Consider the following 21,168-nt stretch of genomic DNA (forward strand, 5'->3'; position numbering starts at 1 on the left):
TGTCCTTTTCTTTTTATTAAAAAGCCAGAACTGCTTTCATCCCCCAAGGCCACTATCTAGTTTTATCTACAAAGTATCAACAAACAACAGTCAAAATAGCAAACACAGAAAAGTGACAGTGGGCATCAATGACAACAAGTGTAATATATAATTACTGCAAAACAGTTTGTCCACAAACTTCATAAAAACAACAAAAATTAAACATAATGATGTCTTAATTAATCTACTGTAAAAGCAGATATATGTTTCATAAACTTAATAATACTGAAAAACAACTCATCAACAAATATAATAAAACACCATAATAGTGTAAATATTGCATAAATTCATTTACATTCTAAGAAATCAACCCATGTAACAGGCATTGCAATCAGTATATATTATTTTATATTGTTTTTTCTATGTTGGCCTTACAGGCAGACACTTCAAAACCATGTTCGAAGAATGTGCAGAAATAGGAAGGAAAAATATGGACTACAAGTCTACCTTTGCTTCTCATTTAATTTCAAATGGTCACAGTGTAACTAATATTGCCAATAACCTCACAGTTTTGCATTGTGTTTGTATGCTGATTTACCCTTGGCGCTTCTACTTATTTGCCTTGTTTCCTAGATTGAATGTTTGTTTGTCTTAAGGTCTCTGACATCATCTTTTGTCCTTTCTTTTTTCATAATAATACTTTTTACATGCCTCTTTCTTGTGAGTCTATGTCAGTCTTGTAAATAACAGATCGTTGTGTATGCAATTTGATTTTTTAAAGCATTTTATCAACTTTTGTCTCATCGCTTTACTCTCCCTGCATACTTCCCTGCCTTCTATAGGCCCCCATTGTCACCTGTCTCACATCTCTTTAAGTGCCACATCCTGGCATCTCTCTTCAGTCACTCTGTGTTCTCTCAGATGCCTAACATGTAAGTTCATTTTATGTATATTGATTTCATAGATTGGAAACGAATTTTCACAATATTTATGTTTTTATGGTGTTTTAATGATGTTTATTGGTAAGTTTTTCCAGCATTATTTAGTTCATGTAACATATATCTATTTTTTTTAGTAGACAAATTCAAATGACATAACATTTTATTTTTGTTGCTTTTATGAAGTCTGTAGATGAATTATTTTGCAGAATTAATGTATTATGCTTGTTGTTGATGATGCCTACTGTTCTTCTTTCTTGGCTCTACAACTCATGATGAGCCTTGGCCTCTTCTACAATTTCCTTCCATTTCTCTTGGTCCTTTGCCAGTAGTCTCCAGTTTCTATAGCCCATCTTCCTAAGATCTTCGATTACTCCATCTTCCCATCTGGCCCATGGTCGACCACATCCTCTCTGCCCTCGTAGCTTTCCTTGTAATATTCTTTTTGGTACTTCTGTATCGTTCATGCAAGCCACATGTCCCGTCCACCTCAGTCTGGATGATTTCACTATCCTTCAGATGGATTGGTATTTGTACATGATATACAACTCATGGTTGTATCTCCTCCTCCATCTTCCTCTTTCACAGATTGGGCCGATAATCCAACTAAGTACCTTTCTTTCAAATGCATCCAGTATTTCAATATCTTTAGTTGTTAATGTCCAGGTTTCAGAGGCATATGTAAGCACTGGTCATATAAGTGATTTTTAGATAGTTAATTTAGTGGTGCGAGACAGGAGCCTTGAGGATAGAAGTCTTGTTAGGGCAAAATAGGCTCTGTTGGCTAATATTAATCTCTGCTTAATTTCATAGGAGGTATCATTTAGATTGGTAACTGTCGAGCCCAGGTACTTGAAATGTTCAACTCTCTCAAATGTATAATTGCCCATTGTTATTGCATTTTGCATATTTTTTCTATGTGCTTTTCCAGCTGCCATATAATTTGTTTTTTTGTTCATTTATAATTAACCCCATGCTCCTATTAGCATGTTTGAAAGCTGTGAATGTTTCTTCCATTGCTTTTTGGGTTCTTGCTACTATATCTGTGTAATCTGCGTAGGCCAGTATCGGCACTGATTTATAGACAATCGTTCCCCTATTCAGAACGTTTGCGTTTCTCATCACCCTCTCCAGGGCGGCATTAAAGAGAAGACATGCCATTGCATCCCCTTGTCACACTCCATTTTTAATACTCAGAGTATTGGACATCATTCCTCCTATTCTTATACTACCTTGTGTTTCGCTCATTGTCATTCTCACCAGCTTTACCAACTTTCTTGAGATTCCCAGTTCATCTAGAACTTGATATAACTGCTCTCTATTTATGCTCTCATAAGCTACTTTGAAATCTATAAAGAGGTGATGCATGCCAACCCCATATTTGTTTTTTTTTTTCAGGATTTGTCTTAAGGTGAATATTTGATCTATAGTTGACTTCCCGGGAGAAATCCGCATTGGTACGGCCCCGTCTCCCTCTGTATGATTGGGAGGATTCTGTCGAATAGTATATTAGAGAATATTTTATATCCCAGATTAAGTAGTGTAATTGCCACATTCCATCTGATCTCCTTTCTTATACATGGGACATATGATACCCTCTTTCCATTGTTGGGGCATTTTCTCCTCTTCCCATATTCTGGTGACCATTTCGAGATGGCTTCATTCCAGCTCTCTGCCTCCTTGCTTTAACAGTTCTTCTGAAATACCATTTGTCCCCGCCACCTTGTTGTTTTTCAATTTCTTCTTGTCACTTTTCACTTCTCCTATATTTGGTGGGGCAGTTTTGTTGTCTGGGTCCTCTTCCCCATTCATTTCTATTGGATTCCCTGGTACAGTTATTAAAGGGTTGAGGAAACTATCAAAATACCTGCGCCATCTTTCACATATTTCCTTCTCTTCACTTATTATATTCCTTGTCTCATCTTTGATTAAGTTTATTTTACTACCAGAAGGCTTCCGTGCCACATTCACCTCTCTATAGAATTTTCGTATTTCATTTCTGCTTCTCATGAGCTCTATTTCTGTGACACTTGCTTTCATCCATTCTCTCTCTCTCTCTCTCTCTCTCTCTCTCTCTCTCTCTCTCTCTCTCTTTCCTTCTTTTCAATATTCCATTTTTCTTTCTATTCTTCTACTATCCTCCTCGTACAGTGTGATCACAGTGTCCTTCTATATGCTTCGTTCTTTTCTTCAGTTGCTATTTCGCATTCAATATCAAACCATGATGGTCTTACTTGTCTTGTCCCAGTTCGAAGTATCTCTCTTATCAATGTCTCCGCCATCTTTTTTATCGCTTCCCACTGATCTTCAATGTTATATTCTCCAATGTTTATCTGTATATATGTTTGGGTCTCTGAGACTCCTTTTGTGCAATAGGTCCAATTTGTGTCTCACATCTGTCAAAACATGGTCTATCTGGTTTACTGTGTTTCCATCTGGTAAGGTCCATGTTCCCATATGTATTTCTTTATGTGGGAACAGTGTTGATCCTATTACCATTCTTCTAGATGCTGCGAACAGTATGAGCCTTTCTCCTTTCTCATTACTTATTGCACGCTTGCTGTGGGGGCCAATTATCGGTCTATAAATCTGTTCTTTCCCCACCGGAGTGTTTAGGTCTCTGTCTATTATTTTGATATCATGTTCTGGGCACTCATCTTATTCTCTTTGCAAAGATTCATAGGATACTTCTTTCTTGTCTTCTTCGGATTCTTCTGTTGTTGCATGGGCATTAATTATGGAATAGTTAAGGAATTTCCCCTTTATCCAGAGTGTCGATAATCTTGGACTAATGGGTGTAAACCTTATTACCAAATGCTTTAATTGATGATGTACAACAAATCCTGTCCCCAGCTCATGATTTTTTTGCTGCAGCTGTAGAATATATTCGCTTATTTCATTTCTAAAACTCCACTCCCCATCCATCTAATTTCTTATACTTTGCTTCAGATTCATCATTTGATCCAGCATTACTTTCAGTGCCCCTGGCGATATAGGGATTTCACATTCCAAGTACCAATATATACACTCCTGGAAATTGAAATAAGAACACCGTGAATTCATTGTCCCAGGAAGGGGAAACTTTATTGACACATTCCTGGGGTCAGATACATCACATGATCACACTGACAGAACCACAGGCACATAGACACAGGCAACAGAGCATGCACAATGTCGGCACTAGTACAGTGTATATCCACCTTTCGCAGCAATGCAGGCTGCTATTCTCCCATGGAGACGATCGTAGAGATGCTGGATGTAGTCCTGTGGAACGGCTTGCCATGCCATTTCCACCTGGCGCCTCAGTTGGACCAGCGTTCGTGCTGGACGTGCAGACCGCGTGAGACGACGCTTCATCCAGTCCAAAACATGCTCAATGGGGGACAGATCCGGAGATCTTGCTGGCCAGGGTAGTTGACTTACACCTTCTAGAGCACGTTGGGTGGCACGGGATACATGCGGACGTGCATTGTCCTATTGGAACAGCAAGTTCCCTTGCCGGTCTAGGAATGGTAGAACGATGGGTTCGATGACGGTTTGGATGTGCTGTGCACTATTCAGTGTCCCCTTGACGATCACCAGTGGTGTACGGCCAGTGTAGGAGATCGCTCCCCACACCATGATGCCGGGTGTTGGCCCTGTGTGTCTCGGTCTTATGCAGTCCTGATTGTGGCGCTCACCTGCACGGCGCCAAACACGCATACGACCATCATTGGCACCAAGGCAGAAGCGACTCTCATCGCTGAAGACGACACGTCTCCATTCGTCCCTCCATTCACGCCTGTCACGACACCACTGGAGGCGGGCTGCACGATGTTGGGGCGTGAGCGGAAGACGGCATAACGGTGTGCGGGAGCGTAGCCCAGCTTCATGGAGACGGTTGCGTATGGTCCTCGCCGATACCCCAGGAGCAACAGTGTCCCTAATTTGCTGGGAAGTGGCGGTGCGGTCCCCTACGGCACTGCGTAGGATCCTACGGTCTTGGCGTGCATCCGTGCTTCGCTGCGGTCTGGTCCCAGGTCGATGGGCACGTGCACCTTCCGCCGACCACTGGCGACAACATCGATGTACTGTGGAGACCTCACGCCCCACGTGTTGAGCAATTCGGCGGTACGTCCACCCGGCCTCCCGCATGCCCACTATACGCCCTCGCTCAAAGTCCGTCAACTGCACATACGGTTCAAGTCCACGCTGTCGCGGTATGCTACCAGTGTTAAAGACTGCGATGGAGCTCCGTATGCCACGGCAAACTGGCTGACACTGACGGCGGCGGTGCACAAATGCTGCGCAGCTAGCGCCATTCGACGGCCAACACCGCGGTTCCTGGTGTGTCCGCTGTGCCGTGCGTGTGATCATTGCTTGTACAACCCTCTCGCAGTGTCTGGAGCAAGTATGGTGGGTCTGACACACCGGTGTCAATGTGTTCTTTTTTCCATTTCCAGGAGTGTAGATCTGATCTATGTCTTATATTTATCTTCTTCCTTATTTTCCCTCCTTCATTTACTTGTATTCCATCCTCATTGTCCCTTTTCATGCCAGGTCCATTTTCCTTCATTCATACAGCTTTGTTTGTAGAAGTTTTGCAACAATTGTTTTTTACTGAGTGGGCTGTCAACCCTGCGTCCAACCCCTACCAGGGGAAGAGTGATTTTTAATCAGGGTTTTCTTCCCTTAGCCTTTGGAGACCCAAATCCCTAGTGCAAGGCAGCAGTTGTTGTTTTGCTAGTTTTGGTCCGCCCCGGGTATTTTATTTCCCTGGTGTCCACCATATCTGGTGAAAGTTCCCCAATCCGCCACCTGGGGAGGCACCCAATGGGAGACTAGCAACTCCACATGGGCATGCCTGCTGTTACAGTTATCTATTTGACTAACTCCATTGTACTTTGTAGATATCACTGGATGATGGATTGTCTTTTTCCTGCCTCATCATTTTTAGATGATATCAATTTTTTGCCCTGAAGCAACACAAAATTTAGGGTTCACTTATTATCCCAAGTTTATGGCATGTCAATAAAACTATAACTGTATCAATCAAATTTACCTTCTCTTTTATCTTTATATGATATCACAAATTTGTTGCACCTCCTCTCACTTTTAATTTTATAAAGCAAAGAGGCATTCTGTTTCATTGCTACCTTACTTCATAAAATACTTCCATATGAGCATCCCACCATTATTCAGTACAACTGATTTTCAAGGACAACAGAGAGAAACTACAATATAGATCAGATGGGGCAAGTCTTGATATTGAACATACATGTGTACTGTCTAATAGGCCACACTGCATGGAAAAGATTGTCTCTGCAGTGCTATACTGATTCTTATGTCATGTCTTTGTTACAAGTTCCTAATTCCCATCATGATTATTAAAATAACAAATGATCACTTTTCCTAATATTTGAAAACAATGAAAACATTATGTGTATCTTTAAAAAAGTTTTAGTCAAAAAGAAAAATTTTGGCCCTGCTGCTGTGGCAAATTGCTACACCAGTTTTTTACCTGTTTATTAGTAAAAAATTAAAAACCTGTTGTAACTAGACAAACAAACACCAAAACATACCAGTTATTCAGAACTATAATACTGATCATGGTTTTTAAATGTGGTTTATTCAAAATCTTCTACTCTTTCATGAGATTTGCAGTTAAATTATGTGGAAATTGCTCAGTCAGGAAAACAAGTTACACTTGTATAACACTTCATTAACCATTGTACAGAAAGATGTACACTATTGTATGGTTTCCATGTTCAAATCCCTCTTCCTCCTTTACCAAAGTTCTTTACAATAGTTTAGAGCCCATTGCTGCTACATATTTGCATATACTTTGAGAAATCTCATGATAAGCTTTTTAAATTTTGTATCAGCATATTTGAATTATACATTTTTCTCCATCTCTATACTGGCCTTTATCCCATATCTACACAAGGCTGGCATGTAAATTTATGGATTTGACAATGCTAGTAGTAGAGAGTGGCTGGATGCCCTTTCTGCCACCATCCCTTCATTCCCTCAGGACGGAATTTGTGCACCCCAATTGTCTGTGTCTAGTGTTATCCCATGTGAAAGTATCTGAATGCTTTCTAAATCTAGGTACCAGCCTGGTATTCACCTGATTAGATGTGGGAAACCACCTAAAAGCCACATCCAGTCTAGCCGGCACACTGGCCCTCATCATCAACTCACCAGGCGGATTCGATCCAGGGCCAGCACACCTCCCTGAATCCCAGAAGCGGTGTATCCTGTGACTTATACATATAGTGATTTATCCCATGACTGTGTAACTTCAACACACTTGGTGTAAAAGATCATGAGAGAGAATAAATAAATAAAAACATATAGACACTAAGCAAAAATTGTCAGCATTTTGAAACATTATTGAATGTGCATAGTAAGATAGTCAAGCAGATGTTATTGTTTTTCTTGTTACTATTTCTGATGTTATGTGGGATGACTGTTAAGTATTCTCCTTTGTAGCTATTCATTTCTAGTATGACTTATGTGTTTTCTTTATTTTTTTTCAGACTTGCCAAGTTGTGATCAGAGAGCCATACAGAGATGGCAGGGAAAATAGTTGGACGGGTACTGGATTCATGAGAGCATTTACTGGCTCTGAACTTGAATTCCCAATTAACAACATTCAGCAAGGAATGGATTATGACATAGTTATACGTTATGAGCCTCAGGTAATTCTTCACTGCTATGACAACCTCCTTGCAAATTTTTCATTCACTCATAAATTATATTGTACCTATGAAAACTAAACTTAGACATGTATTCGCTTCCTGGAACAGTTTGGGAACAGAAATGCAATCAATTTGCTGTAGTTGTGGATAAAGTGGAAACAGTTTTTTGTAGTCAGCTGTTACCGGATGCTCTAGAGGTAACCAATTAATTTTCTTCTGTATCTTGTCTGCAGCAAAACTTGTTAGTTAGTACCATGTTATCATTTGTTCCACGTTGGATGTTTGTAACGCTTCAGTATAGGTGAAGTCCTATCATTCCATCGTCTCAGTGTCATCTTTTGTAACCTGTTGCAACCCATCATGTTTGCCTCCAACACTGACAGCCAGTGATATCTTCAGCAGAAAATGAAGTAGTAATCAATTGGAGACTAATGTCTTATAATAGCATTCTGTACCTGATTTATTATAGTTATCATAATTTGTTTGCAGATGTTGTTGAAAAAATTATAAACACTCTGAGGCAAAGTATCACATGGATGAAATTTTATTCACACATTAGATGGTTGCACACTGTACACTGATGAGCCAAAACATTATGACCACTTGCTTAATAGCTTGTTTGTCCATCTTTGGGATGAAATGCCTAATTGATTCTGCATATTAGGGATCCAACAGTTTGTTGGTAGGTTTGTGGAGGTATATGGCCTTAGATATCTACACTCTCCGCTTAATAATGGGCCGCTGATTTGTGTACACGGTGATGGCATCAGTGACCCAGATGGGTTCCATAGGATTTATATCAGGCGAATGTGGTTGCTGGGGCATCAATGTGAGTTCACTATAATTTTCCTCAAACCATTGTAGCACAGTTCTGGCTCCAAGACATGAACAATTATACTGCTGAAAGATGACATTGCTTCCGGGGAAGACATCAAGCATGAAGGGATGCAGGTGGTTCACAGCTGTCAGCGTGTCTTTGGTTACAGCTACAGGTCCCATGCAAGAGGTGGAGAATGTCCCCAATAGTATAATACTGCACCCAGCAACCTGTCTCCATGGCGAGGTGCATGTTTCAATCCACTGTTCACCTTGATGGCAGCATTTGTGGAGACGACCAACAACCTAGTGTAGCAAAAATGTGATTCACCCAAAGAGCTGACATGTTTTCATTGACTGACAGTCGAATCCCGATGGTCCCGTGCTCACTGCAATCATCATAACTGATGATGTCATTGGGTCAATATGTGAACAGGGGGAGGGGTGGTGTTATATCCTAGCCAGTAATGCCACCCGAGCCCGCTGCCAAAAGGTTGGCAGCATCAAAGTCCGGACGCCGTCCGCATAAGCAGCGCCAGCTAGACAGCAAATCGCCGCAAGTCTGCGCGCACCACCACTGGCTTCTGGGTTCTTAAGCGCTGGAGTCGCGAGCGCTAAGACAGTTCTGTATTCGCCGCTCGGTTGTATACTCGCCACCGAATTGTGTACTTGCTAGTCAGTTGTGTGTTCATCGCAGCAGAGTTGTTGTTTGTCGTCAGCCGACGCTGACCTAGCCGCTCCGACTCGAGCTAGACAGATTTCTGTAGACACGGAGTTCACTACTGTGTTGCTGTATCTTCGTTAATAAAGATAAGTACCAACTTTTATTTAATCAGAATGTTTGGGTTTTCATCTTTCTGTTCACTGTTCCAGCGGACCGGTCGGCCCGCTATTAAAAGTGTGGCGGTGACTTCGTAAGCCGTTTCTACAGCGAATTGCTTGTCACTACGAACACCGCCACAAAAGGTGGTATGCTGTGGAGCTCTATGTTCAACAATTTATGATGAATCATGTGCTCTAAAACACTTGTGTGTGCACAAGGTTTGTGCTATTTTGGCAGAGATGCCACAGATCACTAGCTATCCTATTTAACAGAGCAGACAAGCCTTTGAACCCCAAATTCTGTGAAGAGTCATGAACGTCCAACCATTAGTGCCTAGTGGTAGTTCCACTGTCTTACCTCTTTTTGTAGGTCCTCACGACAGTACCATGTAAAAATTCAACCAGCTTTTATATTTTCAAGATACCTGTCCACAGGTTCTGCATTGCAACCCATGTCTTCACTAGGATGATTCTGCATATGTGTATGCTCCACTTACATACTTTTGTTACCATGTCACATGCCCTCAACACCACCAGGCAGCATCCAGCGTCATGGGAGGCAGTGGTCATTATGTTTTGGCTTATCAGTGTATTTGGTCATAATCACAGGGTACTATACAAATGGACATATTAGCTTTGGAAATGATCTTCAGTGCCTTGTAGACCCTCTTCTTGCTACATTGTGTTTCTTCAATCATGAGTAGAAATAATCACTGAAAAGTTACATCATCTTGGGAGATAGTGTTCCATGTTGCTTCCAGCTATTGCTGTAGTTGGTAATTGGATGTTATTGTTTCTAAAGACAGGACCAGATGTCATCCCATCATGATCTACACATGCTTGGTAAGAGAGAAGTCTGCTGCTTGTGTTTGCTGGGAGAACTGACTGACTTCCATTAACTCGAAGAACTTGTTGTTGGCAACAATAATGCGCATTTTACTTTACAACCTCAAGTTTGCATTTAGTAATGCTCTGTTCTGTCTTGGTTCCATGTTTCTGGCAGTGTTATTTGTACATTAACAACACTACACAGCAGTATGGATATGTTTACTGTTGTGGAGTTGACCAATACACACTTTGTGTATGGGTTAACTGAATGTAATGGAAGAGCAGCACAATGACACTAAGTTGACCTGTTCCCACATAGGCAGCAACTACATGACAATTTTAAAAACCAGCTTGAGGACTGTTGTATTACTCTGAGTTTTGTGTTGTACCTTTTGGTGGTTGCATATTATAAGCTTTTTCACTGTTGTCAAGGTATTTCTGCATAAACATAGGTAATTGCAGTAACAAACTAAATAAATCACAATTACACTATTACTGTGTAATGAACCATATACCACAGGTCCCTTAACTCCAGTTTTAATCTCCCTTATGTTCAATTTTAAACATGGCTGATAATGCAACAACCGAGGACGAAATTTATAATATTATTTGAAAATACAGCTCTTCGGTTGCACAGGTAAAAAATTTTCAACTTTACCTAGGTTTCAACCGCTCTAAGGCAACCTTCATCAAAAGTAAAAAATTTTTACATTACCTATAACAGAGTTTTGGAATAATATAAAAATTATTAAATTAAACATATGTAACAAAATTACATCATAGCTAACTGCTACGGTACAGTAGACAAAGAAAGCATACTTACATAGAGTAAATAGTTATGAAATGGTTTAGAGCAACAGTGCTCATGTGAAAGATAAAAATATGTTTGTACATTATAAAATTTTCCTAGGAATGCCTAACTTGATTAAGACGCACCACTAAGGGTCGCGTGTGCGGCCGGCACTGTAAACAGCATCAGACTGACAGGCGCGCGTGCCGTCGATGTTAACAAGTCGACACCTTGTATCACGCCATCTAGTATTGAATGCTTGTAATTTACAGTGACAACAGCTGTCAGAAGCATTGGGACAGGTGTGCACGTAATGTGCTGATTACATTATGTCAGATAGTATGTAACAGATCGAAAGGTGAACAAAATATTATACTGTAAAACAGTGAGAGAGAGAACAATATTTAAGGCTAAAGTACGGGAAGCATAATAGCAATATTCCACATTAAGTGGTTTTAAGCAAGGGCTTTACACCATCAAAGAAATTTTTATCATGTAATTGTAATTGCTCATTGAGGATTAAATGGTCGTTACGGGAAAAATGTTTGAAAATTTCCAACTGTTCAAGAATATCAAGTCTGAAGCCTTTCTTTTCTGTATGTAAGATACTAATATCATGAACATCTTTAGGTTTGTGTCCTGTGATAAGAAGGTGGTCAGCGAATGACGAATTATGTACGTTTATTCCTTTTTTCCCTAATAGATGCTCTTTATATCTAATCGAAAAAGCTCATCCAGTCTGTCCTATATAATAAGCTGAGCAAGTGTCACAGGTGATTTTATAAATGCCTGAGTTTTTCAGAGGTGACCGTCGTGGTTTTAAATTATGGATAAGATTATTTTTGAGAGAGTTGTTGGGAGAGAAAACTATGTTGCAGCCATATTTATTTTTAAGAAGACGTTGCAATCTGTAGGTTATTGGCCCTACATATGGTAAAGAGAAGTATTTCTTCAAATCGCTAGGCTCGTCAATAGTGGTCCCAAGCGTAGTAATTCTGTTATTGGTTTTCTGTCTGAAGACGTCATCTACTATATTTGGTTTGTAACCATTATTAACTGCAATGGTTTTAATTAGATTCAATTCGGTTTTTAAATTTTGAGAGAACAAAGGGGTAGAGATTGCTCTATGAACAGCAGAGTCAAAAAATGCTTTTTTGTGAGATCGTGGGTGTGTGGAACAGGCTGGCACAATTTGGTCAGAAAAAGAATCCTTACGAAAAATATTGAAAGAGATTTTGTCATTCACTATTGTCAAAGTTAAGTCTAAATAATTTAACTGACGGGAGTTGTTTTCAAGTTCACATGTGAAGGTGATTTTTTCATGTAGTTTGTTAAAGATCTCGAACAGGTGGTTCATGCCATCATTCGTTCCGTTATAGATGATTAAAGTGTCATCGACATACCTAGAATATTAAACAATTCCTAAGGTGGTAGTGGAAAAATTTTTGAAAAATTTCTCTTCTAGAGAGTTGATAAAAATGTCTGCTGGGATGCCAGCTAAGGGATTGCCCATAGCGAGACCATCAGGTTGTTGGTACAGCTGTCCATTGAATTCGAAATAATTGTACTTTGTTACGATTTGCATTAGGTTAATGAAATCAGTGATCTGTTCATCAGAGAGTTCTTTTTTGAACAAACGTAAGTTATTCTCTATGATATCTAAAGTCGTTAGTACAGGCACATTGGTATGAAGGTTTTTAATATCAAATGAGAACATCTTTGTGTTTTTGTCACAGTGTATGTCTTTTATTTTGTTGATAAGGCTCTGACTGTTAGCTATAGAGTAATTATTTCAAAAAACATAAGACCTTTAAATTTATCATGAAGGAATTTTGCTAGATCATGGTAAGCGCTGTTCGTACTATTAGAAATAGGCCGTATAGGGTGATTTATTTTGTGGACCTTAAACTGGGACCAAAGCTTAGGCGGCTGGGGGTTCATATTAATCAGCTGTTTTTTCTGGAATGGCTTAAGTAAGGAATTTGCATGATTGACCGCGGATCTAATTTCTTTTTGTAAAATTGGGGTAGGATCTACCTGTAGCTCAGAAATATTGTTTTCCTCTGAAAATTCTAAAGTTTTTGCTACATATTCATCTTTTGTAGCAATAATAAGAGAATTACCTTTATCTGATTTGGTTATGAGAGCGTCATTATCTCTAAGTTTAACAGTAATAGAGTTGATTAATTTTTTGTCATAATTGACATTTTCAGGGCAAACTACATTTCTAGTAAGCAAATTACATACATCATGAGCAATTCTGGTCTGTTGCGATCTTTCGATTTTTACACTATCTAGACCAGTTTTCAGTTCAACAATGATATTTTCTATTAAATGCTGATCAGATAAGTTTGGTTTGAAATTGTATTTTAAACATTTTCTTAACAAAGAGATTTCATCTTTAGTAAAAATTATGTCAGTTTTATTTAAAATCCTATTAAAAAACTTATGATCACTTTTTTCAAAATTATCAGTGCACTGTGCCTTGTTTACAGGTAAAAGGCGAAGAAGTTTATCCAATTTTTTCTTATGTCTATTATAAATGACTTGCCTATGCACTTCTATGCTCCTGTTAATATTACACCAAAAGTCATCAATTTGAAAGTTATAATGGTTGCGGAACATTTTGGTAAGTTCAAAATTGTAAGATTTCTGCCTGCTCAGCCTCTGTTACATACTATCTGACATAATGTAATCAGCACATTACGTGCACTCCTGTTCCAATGCTTCTGACAGCTGTTGTCACAGTAAATTACAAGCATTCAATACTAGATGGCGCGATACAAGGTGTCGACTTGCTAACATCGACGGCGCGCGCGCCTGTCGGTCTGATGCTGCTTACAGTGCCGGCCGCACACGCGACCCTTAGTGGCGTGTCTTAATCAAGTTAAGCATTCCTAGGAAAATTTTATAATGTACAAATATATTTTTATCTTTAACGTGAGCACTGTTGCTCTAAACCATTTCATAACTATTTACTCTATGTAAGTATGCTTTCTTTGTCTACTGTACCGTAGCAGTTAGCTATGATGTAATTTTATTACATATGTTTAATTTAATAATTTTTATATTATCCCAAAACTCTGTTATAGGTAATGTAAAAATTTTGTACTTCTGTAAAAATTTTTTACTTCTGATGAAGGCTGCCTTAGAGCAGTTGAAACCTAGGTAAAGTTGAAAATTTTTTACCTGTGCAACCGAAGAGCTGTATTTTCAAATAGTATTATAAACTTCGTTATGTGCCTATCAACCATTCAACACTCGTGAATATGCCATATTCCTTCACCCTCCAAAAGACTTAGGAGAAGTGATAGTAAACAGTGGTGATTATGACCTGTGTACCAGAATCTTACATGGACACTTAGATATTAATCAGTCATAATATTAATTGGTCATAACTTTCACTATGAGAGCACAACCATAATTATTGTTAGACCTCACCAACAAATGGGTTATGCTGTGGAATGACTGGTAATCATCTTCTAGTGGCTGTATTTCTTCCAGAACTTGAAAACAGAGGAGCTTGCCATCAGATTCTGTACTCCATACTTATTGAATTGCTTAACACAATACAGCCTGCTGTGGAATGTAGTCCAAGCTGCCAGAGATGGTGGTCATGTGTGTGCGAGGTGTGCTTGCTTGTGTGAATGGATTTGTGTGAGTTTACATTTCAGAAGAAGGCTTTAGCTGAAAGCTAAATGTGTAACAAGCTTTTCATTGTGCCTGTTTGCAACACAGTGTGTCATCCTTACAGTGAATAGCAATCTGTATTTTTCCTTTATTTAATATTAGTTTTTAGTGTAAAATCTAAATGTAATTTGTAATTTTTAATGCAAATCCGTATCATGTACATGATCACTGGTTAATGGATAAAGATGAATGAATAAATAAATATTTTCTGCAGTACATGTATTTTTTGTCTCTGCTAGATAGAAATTTGACTATTGACTGCTGTACTGAAGCCTAGGTAATTCAGATCATTCAACTCTCTTTATAGAACTCCCAAAAGCAGATAAACAAAAGCCTCCAGAAATTTATATAAAAAGGAATTAAAATGAAAATAATGCAGATTTTTTCCGACAGTAAACTGAGTGTTGTAAGGTGGCCTGTAGATCATTGTATTTCAAGCACCAAAAACTGCAGAAAGTTCATAAATTGTTTCCTAGCTCTATTCAATGAGCTATTTCCTCCCAGAAATTGTCAAAAGAAAGAAAACCATAAACATAAGTGGCTTACACAAGGAATCAAAATTTCTAGTGTCAGAAGCAGGCAGCTCCGCAATAAGCTAAAAATGAAACAGAAATCCTGGTTTTGTTAAGTATGTTAAATGCTATAAAGCTGTATTCAGAAAAGTTGTACTGGCTAATAACAGAACTGTCCTCAAACATAGAAACAAGACAAAAGTAATACATATATATGAATGTGGTATCTGTTCAGTCATGTCCGAAAGAACAGATACTATCTTCATATATAAAATATGTCTGCTTGTGTGTGTATATGTGTGGATGGATATGTGTGTGTGTGCGAGTGTATACCCGTCCTTTTTTCCCCCTAAGGTAAGTCTTTCCGCTCCCGGGATTGGAATGACTCCTTCCTTACCCTCTCCCTTAAAACCCACTTCCTTTCGTCTTTCCTGCTCCTTCCCTCTTTCCTGATGAGGCAACAGTTCGTTGCGAAAGCTTGAATTTTGTGTGTATGTATGTGTCTGTTTGTGTTTCTATCGACCTGCCAGTGCTTTCGTATGGTAAGTCACATCATCTTTGTTTTTTTTATATATATATATATATATATATATATATATATATATATATATATATATATATATATATATATATAAAAAGAAAGATGATGAAACTTACCAAACAAAAGCGCTGGCAGGTCGACAGACACACAAACAAACACAAACATACACACAAAATTCTAGCTTTCGCAACCAATGGTTGCCTCGTCAGGAAAGAGGGAAGGAGAAGGAAAGACAAAAGGATATGGGTTTTAAGGGAGAGGGTAAGGAGTCATTCCAATCCCGGGAGCGGAAAGACTTACCTTAGGGGGAAAAAAGGACAGGTGTACACTCGCACACACACACATATCCATCCACACATACACAGACACAAGCAGACAATGTTCAGTCATGTCCGAAAGAACAGATACTATCTTCATATATAAAATATGTCTGCTTGTGTGTGTATATGTGTGGATGGATATATATATAGTTAGTTAAGCCTCACTAGCCATTTGGCCATCTTCTTCTGTGTGGATGCACAAACAGTGCCTGAACTCTTGCGGGAATCGGCAGTAAAGCCGCAAGTAATGAGTATGACGGGCAGGGGCACTATGAATATAGTGCGGGACAATCAGTTGCGAATGTGGATCTCACGGGAGATGTGCCAGAGATAAGTCCCTGCAGTCACACTATCCTCTGTGTTCTCGGTGGCTCAGATGGATAGAGCGTCTGCAGCTAAGCAGGAGATACCGGGTTCGAGTCAAGGTTGGGGTACACATTTTCAACTGTCCCCGTTGACTTACATCAACACCTGTATGGAGCTAAGGGTATTCATTTCATTGTAAAGTAAAAGCAGTATGGTCAGTTGCTTGAAATAGGAGTGAGAGAGACAAGGAATTCTGAAAATCACATTTTAAAATATTATAGTTAACCCCATTCAGATGGCAAATAGTTTTAATGAACTATTCTTAAATGTGGCAAGATCAGATGTAGATATGGAAGCTTATCAAGACAAGGTAAATTCGATAAGGTTGGTAAACAATGGGAATACATATTTTAAATAATTTGAAAAAATCACACAGAGATGTGGAAAATGAGATATTGACTTTAAAAAAGAAAACTTCATCTAGGTGGGATGAAACACCCACATCTGTAATAAAGTGTGTGTATGATGTCATTTCACTAACCACTGTTGATTATTATAAATCAGTCTTTTGTGCAAGGTTGTCTTCCAAACAAATTGAAATATGCCACGATAAAACCATTACTCAAAAAGGAATTGAAAGTGGATATGGGGAATTACCAACCTATCTCTCTTCTGCTGGTCTTCTATAAAGTATTTGAAAAGATTGCAACAAAACAAATTCAAAAATTTTGTACTATAAATGACATTTTTAAAAACCAGTTGGATTCCAACAATGAAAAATCACTGTAATGCCATCAATGAGTTCACTCAAAATATATGTAGAAAGGTCACAGAAATATTCTGTGATATGACAAAAACCTTTGATTCAGTGAAAAACTCCTTACTTGTACACAAATTACAGCTGTATTGAATCAGAGACCTGCTTTGGAATGGTTCAACTCTTACTTAAAAGATAGAAAACAAAGGGTAATTGTAACTTCTGATTCAAGCAATTACTCCTCAAACTGGGAAACAATTTTACATGGAGTCTCACAAAATTTGATATTGGGTTCCTATCAGTTGCTTTTCTACATAAATGACCTGCCACTTGCTATTGATGTTAATTCAGTTTTATTTGTGATGATACAGCAGTTCTAATAGAAAATGAGGTGATTGAAAGTATTCTCAGAAGTGTCAATGATACTTTAGAGCAACTTAAATCTTGGTTCCATCAAAGTGGACTAAAACTAAATGTAACTAAAACCAAAATGTTGCACTTTGAAACTTAATAATTAGAACAGAATTAAATATAAGTAATTTGCAATGATCAGTCTATCACAGACACAAATCATGTTAAGTTCTTAGGCCTAAATTGTAATAAAAATTTAAACTGGAAGGTACACATTGACTACTAAGCTAACAAACTGAATAGCTTAGCATTTGCAATGCGTATTTTGTCAGGTTCCAAAAATATAGACACCAGAAAGATACACTGCTACTTTGAGTCTGTTATTCTATATGTTATAATCTTCTGGGGGAAATTCAGCAAATGTCTCAATGCTCCTAGTATTATAGAAGAAAATAAATAGGAATGTGTGTGTTACCAAACAAAGAAACATACTGACCACTGTTAAAAAAATATAAAAATACTGTCCATTCCTTCCTCTTGTATATAAGACGTGTTGACTTCTTATACAAAAAACCAATGGAAACTTGAAACTTTCCATTTCCGCCACAACTACAACATTCACCACAGAGGTAATTTTCAACTTCCAATGCACACTTTAAAACTCTATGCCAAAACACCAGAGTATAGGATTAAAACTTTACAATAAAATAAAAAGCAGTAATATATTTAATGTGGAGCTAAGTTTGCTTTTAATACTGAGCTTTTCTCTTCTGCTATTCTGATATTGAGAAATTCATTGAGGACAGTTTCACTCTTTGACCAAGGGAACTGCATTTTTTTTCTTCTTTTTGTGCACTGAAAATTATAGTAAGTATTTGTATAGCTACATCTCAAAAATGCGTATAAAATAATGTAAACTTTTGTATTTCTCCAAAAATGTTCTTAGTTTAAAGTTGAAATGTCTCCTATACATCAAATCAAATGACTTTAAAATTGTATGTAATGAGATGAATAAATCATATTTCACATTTGTTTCATAGGTTCCTGGTACATGGGAAGTGCAAGTAGATGTTATCAGACCTGGTCCAGTGGATCGTAGTGGCCCTTGTGCAAATGCTATTCCTGATGATGACACAAAGGTCGTTTTTCTATCACCAGGTAAGTGCACGCTGTACATTGTACAGTTCATATTGATATTATGTCTGTGCCCAATAGCTGAGTGGTCAGCAAGACAGAATGTCAATCCTGAGGGCCCAGGTTCAATTCCCGGCTGGGTCAGAGATTTTCTCCACTCAGGGACTGGGTGTTGTGTTGTCCTAATCATCATCTCATCCCCATCGATGCACAGGTCGCCGAAGTGGCGTCAAATCAAGAGACTTGCACCCAGCGAACGGTCTACCCGACAGGAGACCCTAGTCACATGACATTTTATTTATTGATATTATTATTATTATTGTTGTTGTTGTTATTGCTATTGTTAAACTTCAGGTTTCTTCCAGGATGTGTGTTCATACCCTTGTTATTCATTCTGTATATTAATAACCTGGCAGACAACATTAATAGTACATCAGACTTTTTTCAGATGATATAAATATCTATAATGAATTACTATCTGGATAAAGCTGCACAAATATTCAGTAAAAGGTTGATAAGCTTTCAAAGTGGTGCAAAGATTGGCAACTTGCTTTAAATGTTTCGAAATGTTAAATTTTGCATTTTACAAAATACGCACATGTAGTATGCTATGACTACAATACGAATGATTCACTGCTAGAATCAGTTAACTTGTACAAACACCTGTTGCTAACAGAGTATGAGGATATGAAATAGTCACAGAGACTCAAGTCAGAGGTACAGCAAGTGGCAGACTTCACTTCAGTGGAAGGATACTGGGAAAATGCAGTCAGTTCACAAAGGAGACTTCTTACAAAACACTAGTGCAACCCCTACCAGAATATTGCTTAATGTGTGAGACCCATACCAAGTAGGACTATCAGAGGATATTGTATGTATACTGTCCCATCGTAACCATACTTGAGTCCAAATCTGATAGCAGGGTTCGCAATGAAATACAACACTGAACACTGAGAGCTCATTTATTATGAACACCAACATACAGCCAGAAGAAAACTAAACTCCTGCACAGGGTGTGCAGCTGCCTATATAAACATCAAATGTTCTAGAATATACAAAAATAAGACATTTCAAGAACTTTCTAGAAATGATAAATACAAAGTAACAAATAAGTGCTGGCGGTCAGGTTTGAGCTGGTGACCTGCAGCGTGACAGCCAGCAATGCCAACCACTGTGCCACGCTGCACACACCACAGCTCATGGCATTGCTCCCTCTCCTGGAGAAAGAGCCGCTGTTTCAGATTTGCTCATTGGCACTGACAACAGCACTCTGGAATAGCTTTTGTCAATGGTCCCCTGTATGGGGGAACTGGTGGATCCTCTTGTACTGGTTATTTTTCATATCCTCTCTCTTCACTATGATGAGCATCAAAGATAGCCCCAGTCTTCAAAGTTTCATGATTATCAAGTGGGTCTTGAGTTTTCTTGAACCTCCTGTCATGGATCTGTGCCTCAGGGCTGTAGTAGGGTATCAGAAGAACGTGGATGATGTTTCTGTGCTTTTGTCATTTTCATGAAGGGTCATAATCTTTGACTTCCTATGTGGCATATGAACATCCAGCAAGTGGTGAAGGATACAATATAGCCAAAAGTAGTGCTTTAGTAGTGTTTTTGATAGTTGCACTTTTGCACAGGTGTAAAAATCTGTACCAAGTCTCCCAGTCTGTATTTCTTGGTATTATAGCACTCTTGGCCTGTCTCGTGGGCATTCAGGGTCCATAAGTGAGGCGCTGCTTTGCTTCTTCAGTTCTGGTGATGTGGTGTCATCCCGAGTATCATTGAGTTGAAATGGGGATGGTGTATTCAGTAGTGTTTTGACCTCATGACCTTGGAGCAGAAATAATGGCATGAAGCCTGTAGTAGTGACTTATTATACTGTGTTGTATGCAAATGTCATGACAGGCAGTATTATACCCCAGTCTCTCTGTTTATCAATGTACATTGAGAGCATATCTGCCGACATCTTATTAAAGCATTCCATGAGGCCTTTCGTCTGTGGATGGTCATCCTGCAATGTGAAATTACTTCAGATTGTAGTCTCGATGAGAAAACTTTTCCATGATCAAAGCCCATTACAAAGGGTGCTCTATGCTTCAAAATGATGTCTTATACCCAGAACTTCGCAGTGTCCAGAATTTTCTGCAATCGACACAGCTTTGGTGACAGTGTAGTGGGTGAGGTATTCAGTACAGATGGTTGTCCATCAATTCCCATTTGTTGACTTTGGGAACTACACCAAGAGGGCAGTCCCAGTTCAGAAGAATGACACTGTTGCGGACGGGAATGGTACAAGATGCCCCAAAGATAACTGTGGCATGCACTTCCATCATTGGTATTCCTTGCTGTGACTCACATAATATGTAATGGATCAGTATAGACATGTGCCTGATTTTCTCTAGAGTCTTCATGAATCCCAGGTGATCAGATGTTGGAGTATTGTGGAAATATTTGAGGATATCTGGTTGCAAAGGACTTGGAATGGTGAGCAACCATTTCCTCTCTGCTGCATCATACTTCCTTCTACACAATGCTTCATTTATTAATTAGAATAATCCCTTGACTGGTTCCTCCTCCTTCAAGGTTTCTGTGCTTTTCAGCAGTGCTGGATCTTCCCTCTGTTCATCAGCAATGTCATTTTATTCACCAATGACTGAGGTTTCATCCATACTGCTGTCTTCCACCAAAGAATTCATTGAAAGGC

At 38.7% G+C, this 21,168-nt stretch overlaps 1 protein-coding gene across 2 annotated transcripts in view; it reads left to right on the top strand.

The window, feature by feature from the left end:
- LOC124721182 (laminin subunit beta-1) overlaps positions 1-21,168 on the top strand; it is a 349,227-nt gene that overhangs the window by 266,649 nt on the left and 61,410 nt on the right. For both annotated transcript variants that reach the window (XM_047246020.1, XM_047246021.1), the window contains 2 exons: positions 7,439-7,600; positions 18,374-18,491. In XM_047246020.1, the coding sequence (XP_047101976.1) occupies positions 7,439-7,600; positions 18,374-18,491 (280 nt within the window). The remainder of the gene's footprint in view (positions 1-7,438; positions 7,601-18,373; positions 18,492-21,168) is intronic.

Source organism: Schistocerca piceifrons, chromosome X (genome assembly GCF_021461385.2).
Source record: "Schistocerca piceifrons isolate TAMUIC-IGC-003096 chromosome X, iqSchPice1.1, whole genome shotgun sequence".
In the NCBI taxonomy this organism is placed as follows: domain Eukaryota; kingdom Metazoa; phylum Arthropoda; class Insecta; order Orthoptera; family Acrididae; genus Schistocerca; species Schistocerca piceifrons.